The sequence below is a fragment of the Corvus brachyrhynchos genome, unplaced genomic scaffold (genome assembly GCF_000691975.1).
Source record: "Corvus brachyrhynchos isolate BGI_N302 unplaced genomic scaffold, ASM69197v1 scaffold101, whole genome shotgun sequence".
Lineage (NCBI taxonomy): Eukaryota > Metazoa > Chordata > Aves > Passeriformes > Corvidae > Corvus > Corvus brachyrhynchos.
In genome coordinates, this window is record NW_008237239.1 from 10,673,840 (window position 1) to 10,682,219 (window position 8,380).

Sequence of the window (8,380 nt, forward strand, 5' to 3'; positions counted from 1 at the left end):
GCCAAATAAAAACAGTGGTAGGTCATTTAGATTGTGTACATGAAAAAAAAAAAGAAAAATTATTCTGAAGTACTGTATTCTAGTGTTCTAGATAGAAACCATACCTACAGAATTTACTGGGAGCAGCAACTCATACCTCTTCCTTCTTAAGAGTACAGGCACCACAGAACAAGTTCAGCATAAGGTACTTGAAATCAGAGTTTTTACTATGCAAACACACTTTTCACCCATTAAAAAAATAGATTAGAGGAAGATATAAACATCTTATTTATTAAATCAAATAGAAATGCAAAATATATTTCACATGCCTTACATGGAAAAGAGATGAACTTCCAAGACTTTAAAGCAAAACTGTGTCAGTTGACACGCAGGAAATAGGAACATTATAAACAGTCACAAAGAGGAGGAAGGACTTGGGGGAGGTGACATGGGGATGCTGGGCAGTTCCTCCCCACACTGAGAAAGATCTCCTAAAAACAAGAATGGAGTTTATGCTAAGCAAGCATTAGAAGCCAGAAATTAACTTTAACATACATTTATTTTGGAGAAAATTGTCTGAAGAAGTACAGTTGGCTACTAACTAGTCAAAAAAGTGGTCTAAGTTATGTGTACCATACTCATTAAGTGGACATGGGTTTATTTTTTGAGTATACCATAGTTGGGTGAAATAGACATGGATTTATTTTTTGAACATCAGTAGGGCCAGCAGGAGAATCAGAAACACCAAAAGCACCTTTTAAAAACTAGATCAATACACAGCCACATTCTGTGCGACTCTGCTATTAAAAAGGGGGGAAAAAGATGAAAAACAGAACTGTTTTTCTAAATATTTTAATCATTTTCTGATCCTCCAACTCTTCCTCCCTCCTACACAAAATTTCTTGGAAACTGAAATGACACTCAACAGCAAATACAAAGCATACACCAAAAGTATATTCCACAGTTTTTTCTAAAGAGTCAATAGTCCAGCAATTTTAAAGTGATCTATGTGCAAAAAATAAACAAATGAAAGAGTTAAAAAAAAAAAAATCTGCTGCAGCCTTAACTTCTACTTAAAAAAAAGAATCTCAGGATTAGCACTAAGTTTCCTAGTGGAGGACAGATCAGTAACTCCAAGTACTCTGCCTAACCTGTGACTTCGTATTGCGAAACTGTCAACAGCCCAAGCTTACTACCAGCTGGCAAGTGGAAAACAGACTGTATCCCCATGAGAAGTAGGAAAACCACTACTCATAAACTGGTCTTCTGATATACATAAATATATGGTGCAGGTATGTACTCAGAGACCGCTGCCTACAGCTAAGAACAGTCCTCCCAGCATGACTAACAGTAAATTATTAACAATAAAATGTGCAAGACTTCTAAGAGCAGTATTTGAAAAGTTCCTGCCTGCTCAGTGCCTCTAGGCCTAAACTATCTGCTTGTTAATAGTGGTGTAAGTCAGGGCAGCTCTGGTGAAGTTACAGTAGAAATCACTGTGCATGAGGATTTCTGTGTGAGAAGAACAGTCCCTTGAACTACAGACTAGTTCAGTCCTGACCACACTACAATAGGGAATTGTGTTTAAACCATGAGTAATCATGCAATCATCTCCCAGCATAGTACTTCTTTTCTGCACACATGGAATGTAAATGACTGAGATTTACAACTGATGATTTTGCAGATTTAATGGATTATATTTCTCTAATGGTTCTGGCAATGCAAATTCAGTTAAAAAAAACACCACCAAGAAGACCAACAACAACAAAAAAATCCCAAGCTCACTGCTGTCTGCTTTTTTCTTTACTGTATGACTTAACTGACACAGGGTTTTCTAACAGTGAGTAAGTGTTCAGAGACATCAGATTAGTTGGGCTGGGGTACGGTAAAGTCCAGGTGCGGAAGACACCACAACAGATGATAAAGCTTAATCACAGTTGAGTGAAAAAGCAGATTGTATGTCTGTTATTAGTCTAGTAAATGGAGATGATGCCCCACAGCCTAAGCAAGGGCTGTGAAACAAAACAATCACCAACTCAAAAAATGCCTTGAGTATTCCAGATAAAAACTCAGAAGAGCAAAACATGAGCAGTAAAGTCACTTGGTGTTTAATGGCTTTCAAAGTCATGTTCCTAAAGAGTCCAAACATCAAAACTATCTCCAACTTGAAAGCCACATGGCAGCATTCTCCCAGTGCTACCACTGCTGCATGGAGCAGAGGAGCATTATGGAGGCTGAGGGGGAGACCAGCTGCAGGAAGGTGACGGGCCTTTGCCAGTGTGAAGGACTAGCACACTGGACCACAGAAGGAATCTCACCCAGAAACATGAGGCCTTGAGGAGAAGAATGAAGGCAAACACAACCTGGCCTGGAGAGTGTACTTGAAGTACTGGAGAGGGTCCAGAGAAGGTCAGTGGAGCTGGTGAAGGGTCTGGAACGTAAGTCATGTGAGGACTGGCTGAGAGAGCTGGGGGTGTTAAGCCTGGAGAAAATGAGGCTCAGGAAGGACCCTTATTGCTCCCTACAACTACTTGAAAGGATGGTGCAGTGAGGTGGGGGTCAGTCTTTTCTCCCAGGTAACAAGCAATAGCACAAGAAGACACAAGCTGTGCTAGGAAAGGTTTAGATTATTAGGAAAAATTTTTTCACTGAAAGGGTGGTCAAATATTGGAATAGGCTGCCCAGGGAAGTGGTGGAACCACCATTGCCAGAGGCATTCAAAAAAAGCGCAGACATGGTGATTAGGGACATGGTGGACCTGGCAGTGTTAGGTTAATGATTGGACTTGATGATCTTACAGGTCTTTGCCACCCTAAACAATTCCATGATTCTATGAAACCACATACCTTAATGCAGGAAAATGGTGGTTCTGGTGCAGTTCAAATCACACCCAAACTGGTTTCATTTGCCAAGGATAGCTAAACACTAACAACACAATTCAACATGTGTTTCATGTGCTGTTAGGCCCATATCACATACAACATTTAGCCTTGGTTTGCCTCCCCATAATGCACTAAAGTAAAACCAGACCTTAAGGAATAACTTGCATAGTAAGAAAAGGTCATCAATTTAATCATTTACTTTAAGCAGACAAGCAAATTTGTAAACATTCAAAAGCGGCAGCATCCAAGTTACAAACAATTTAAGGAAAAAAGAATTGAGATTATTAAGGTTTTTATCCTCTCAAAAATTTTGGAAATGAACTTTTAAAACACTGCAAACATTGAACACTCAGTTGCACTTCTTCTAATGCTGCTAGTAATTCTGCCTTCCAAGGAATTCTGCTTTTTAAAACCATGATCTCACAATTGCCGTATTTTTATCTAGCATTTGCTGTTTGGAAGCCAGCTACCAGAGCATTTCAGTCTAAATCCCATTAGCAAAGGGAATGCTTGTGTCTTGATTCAACACCTCTTTAACTTCTGAGGGTAAAGTGTCAAAGAGGTGATCTTCCACTATGAGCCCGCTTTTCCTGAGAAGCTGACACTGCCCCAGCATAGCTGGCAGACGGTCCAAGCAGTTTCCCTTCAGTTCCAGGTAAGTCAGCTGCAACAGCTGACTTACTTTATCTGGGATTGAGGTAATGCAGTTTTGTCCCAGACTCAAAGTCCTCAATTTAACACATTTAAACAACTGTTTTGGCAAAACGTCGACTTTGTTTCCTGTGATGTGAAAATGCTGAAGATTTTGAAGCAAACCAATTTCCACTGGAATCACCGCAATTGAGTTGTAGCTTACATCTAAACACCTAAGTTTCTGTAAACTGAACACTGCGGCAGGTAAGGTTTCAAGTTTGTTATTGGAGAGATAAAGAGACTCCAAATTTTTTATGTGGGTAATGGATGAAGGAATGCTGACTATTTTATTGTGCCACAGCTTTAAACAAGTCAGTCTTTTTAAATGCTGGAAACTGATGATTTCTTCAATTGTGCGTATACTATTTGACTTTAAATCCAGTTCCTGTAAGTTAGAGAGACTAAAGATGGCATGGGGAATTCTCTCCAGTTCACAGTTCTGCAGTTCCAACTCCGCAACATTAGTCATTTTCTTAAGGCTATTGAGTACCACAAGCTTAGTGCCATCATTATGAATGACTAGTTTTGTTAGATGTGGTGCTACATCTGTGATATTGGGGGGAATTTTGGTCAAATTGCTCTTCACGTGGAGAATTTTAAGGTGTCTCAACTCTCTAAGAGATTCAAGCCCTATCATTTTATTATTTTCAGAGTTCAAGTTGCCTATCAAATACAATTCACGGAGGGTTTTGAGCAAATACACCCACGCAGGAATTTCTGCAACATCTGTGAATTTCACATGAAGGCATCTCAAGTGGTCTCGGAGGAAGCTAAAGGCAGTCTGCTCGACCTTCGCAGGGCAGTGGTACAGATGAAGCTCCTGAAGATTCGTCATCTGGGAAATTTTGGCTGTAATTTTCGCTTCAGGAATGAGCTCCAGTTTCAACACATCCAGATCTGTCAAATCAAACACTGCATCAGGAACCCCTGACAGCATGAAGAGATGCAACTCTTGCTTGTCCTGGGCATTGCGGGAGACGTGCTGCCGAAGCTTCTCGTAAGTCCACTCATGGTTTAAACTAATTCCGCGCAGTTTGTTCTCGCTTACCTCTGACAAAAAGACACCAAATCGCTTAGAATACAGCTGGTCATACTGATCTACCATGTGCAAGAGAAACGCAAAATCATTTTTGACATCGGGGATATCGCTGAAGCTACTCTCTTCTCGGACCTTTTCAAAAGAGTATTCTTTTAAAGGTATTCGGAACAGCCAGAACAGCGTGTAGAGACAGATAAAACCATAGACACAAATGAGGGAAATGTAGCTGATAAGCAGCTTCTTCAACATATAAGCCATATTGTGTGTACATTCAAACCGTGTGTAGCCAATCAGGTGTTCCACTTTTGGGCTGCAGATGTGTTCAAAACTGATGGTGTTGACAAAGTTTGCAGTATAGCAGAGAATAAATATGAACTTGACAGTCTTGATGACAGTCTGGCCAACATAGAGCTTATAAATCAGATCACTGTCTTCCACGTGAGCCCGGAACTTACGGACTTTCTCAAACAGTGCTTTGGCTTGTTCTCCATCTTTCTTATCTAAAATCGTGACACTGGGAATCTCAATCATCGGCTTGTCAGCTGAAAATTTGAAGCCAGATTTGGTTATCATGGGAGTGCTAGCACTTGGGCTTCCTTCATCACTGCTAGTGGAAACATACTTGGGCAGGGACTGGGCACCAGTTAACCTCTGTTTGTTCTCCTCAGAGTCCTCACATGCCGTTTCAGACAATGCTTTTGTAGTCCAAGGAGACTCAAAGCACTTCCCCAATATAGACACGAAATGCTCAATTTTTGAGCAAGTCTTGGGATACTTGAACCAAAAATTACTACTGACTATTAAAATGATAGTATGGATGAGAACAAGATAGGGAAAATACTTGGAGTACCAAGGAAGAGCCAAATGATAGCACATCTGGTTAATAAATACGTACTGCTGAAAATCCAAATTTGTTTTACGGCCCGAGGAATCTTTCTGCTCCTTCTTCAGCTCCTGGCCTGATTCAGTGGGTTGATACTGAGAAGAGGTAGCTCTGCTCAGAAGAATGTCAGGTGTTACAGTAGGGGCACTTCCCAAGGAAACAGTTCTCGCTGATGATTCTTCTTGACCAGTGGTTGTTTCAACAGTGGTAAAGTCGGCCTTCCCTGATGTATCAGGCTGCACTTTTGAATTTACAGTAGAGTGCAGAACTGGCAAGCAGACCACCTGGTCTTTTGTCAGCTGCATGGTTCCAGCAAAAATGGCAACCATTAACATAACAACAGCAAGATAATCCATAAATACATCCCACCATGGTTTCAAGATACGGTAAGTTGGCTGGATGTCATTGAGTGATGCAACTTCTGCAAGGGTGAACATTCCTACAAGAGAACAAAGACAAAATCAGTATTGTTGACTGGGGACATTAATTTTACCATTTAAAAACAATCCCAGCATGACATACAGATCCTCGGAAGGTTTCACTTTTCCTTATTTTTCGTTGCCTGTCACACATTGTCCATCGTTCTGCTCAACAGTTTTCTCAAAGGATATGACCAAAACAATACATTACTTTAGCAAAACAGAAGGCTTCTCACTTCAAGCTAGATCATGTTTATCTATCTTTGCCACTTCACAGCACCAAAGCCTGCTCTGTGCAAGTGAAATACCTGAAAGGTAAAATGCTGTAGCTGATATGTATTAATAAAAAGAAGAACAACAATAGACTACACAGCACAAAATCCAGTTCTGTAAAAATGATTGCTTGAGTCTCAGCATATAAAATCCAGTACTAACAGTATTTTGTGGTACCTTGCATTTTAAAAAAATAGCATTTTTCTAAATGCTTTGCACTCTGCTCATGACTTGGACAGCACATTTTAGGTCTTGTTATGTTGTCAGCAAGGCCTCTCATTTCTTTCCATCTAGCACAACACAGTATCATCCACGTGTCTTATCAGATTGATGGGCTCCCTTCCCTTTTAAGTACCACTGCACAAATGAAAGCCTTGCAGTTACTATGTCAACATTTGGAACGTATTTTTTAACATACTTAGCTGTTTGAAAGTAAAAAACAGTTGGATGGGGCCTTAAGTAACCTATCTAGTGAGTGGTATCCCTGCCCATGGCAGGAGTGTTGGAACTAGATGGTATTTTTAGGTCCCTTCCAACCCAAAATGTTTATTCTATGACTGGACCAAATATTGGTACTGTATACATATTTTTCCCCAACTGATTCAAGCCAGCTAACCAAGAACAAATCCCACAACTCTTTCTTAATATAATGGGGAAAACATTTTTTCAGATTATCATCACAGCCTAGTGATCACAGGAAGCTGGTTAGTGCATGTAGCACAGGAGCTGACTGCACAGCTTTCATTTTATCTTAAACATATGCATGGTGAGACAAAGCAGCAAACTGACCACATGAGAATCCAAAACCTCTCTACAGCTTTAAATAACTCACTTTGCTTTTTGTTTTGACAAAATATGGAGGACTCAACTTACCAGCTCTAAAAAAAATAAGCTTCCTGCGCAAGCAGGATGTGGTAAAATCATCATATTAACTGCTGAATGTGTGACCCAAATTTGCCATTTTTAAAGAAAAATATCTAGCTCGTGTGCACACATGCAGCAGGGAAGGAGATAGTAGGCACTTTATCCCACAGAGTCTGTCTCCCTTTGCTTGGGAGATAAACAGCTTAGCAGAGCACAAGGAGATCAAAGCAAGCAGTAACAAGATGCATTCGATTTATTATTTTTAACTTGTAGCATAACAGATCGGACAGACCTGTACCTTACACACCCTAAAGCACAGTGTCACAGGCAACATAAATACAATGTGATGATTCAATTAGTTCTAGATAAAAGGCATTTTCTACACACAGAACTCAAATACCAGCAATTGCCTATATGGTCAAAGTCATGCACTAGCACCCCTCCTTCCCCACACCAGTGCAAGCAGCTCCCACATCTGTGGGAAAGGCCAGCACTTGTCTTTACTACCACAGAGCTCATGATCAAAGTCTCTCCTCCAACACAGGGAGATATCCAGTCCCTGGCCTCCCACTCACTCCTCCCAGAAGCTTTTACCAGTCTTGCATACCAAGCCCGAGATGTGGCAGAGGCAGCCAGAGAGGAGAGGACTTTATCTCACTGCAGCACTCATCTCAGTGCTCTTGGCACAGTTGCCAAAACTTAGAAGTTACAGCTCAGTTTCTCAGGGAACCAGCAGAAGGAGCTTCCAGTTCTCGTTTTATTTTCCAGTGGGAAAATGAATGTCAAATACTCCTCCCTCATCAGAAGTTTTTGATGTCTCAGTCCTCCCAGCAGCACAAGGACCTCCTTCCAGCAGCAGGGTTCCTGAGCCTGTCCCCACCCACCTCCCAAGGGCTACAGCTGCTGTAGAAAGTGCTGAAGGACACCAAGCAGTAACACACCCCAGCTATCAAAGCCTCGAAGTGCCTTACGTGGAAGTTAGCTACAAACTCCTACCTTTAATGTCTCCCAGTGCTTTACCTACACCGAGTCACAGCGTGACTGCTTGCCCTAGAATTGCTACCTTGGACATTTAAATAACAACAGTGTGCAAATGAACAGCATTAGCCATTTGTGCTAAAGTGAACAGATTGATATAAAATGACCCTCCTAACTCCTCAGGCTCAACTGTGTCACCTGCCCAGAACAGGAAAACCACAGAGCAGCAGTAGAGGTGATTTTTCCCCCTGAATGGATTTTTTTCTTCCCAGGAAACTCTTTGGAAGGGATACTCTCGATCTCCACACTGTTTTCACTGTGGTCTCACCTACCTTGGCTGCCACAAGAACTTCTTGCCCACCAGGTGAGA

The 8,380-nt window shown here is 41.2% G+C and overlaps 1 protein-coding gene across 2 annotated transcripts in view; it reads right to left on the reverse strand.

Moving 5' to 3' along the window:
* Positions 1–243: 243 nt before the first annotated feature.
* LRRC8D (leucine rich repeat containing 8 family member D) overlaps positions 244–8,380 on the reverse strand; it is a 43,987-nt gene continuing 35,850 nt past the window's right edge. For both annotated transcript variants that reach the window (XM_017729937.1, XM_008630285.2), the window contains one exon: positions 244–5,915. In XM_017729937.1, the coding sequence (XP_017585426.1) occupies positions 3,346–5,913 (2,568 nt within the window). In that variant the 5' untranslated portion in view covers positions 5,914–5,915 and the 3' untranslated portion in view covers positions 244–3,345. The remainder of the gene's footprint in view (positions 5,916–8,380) is intronic.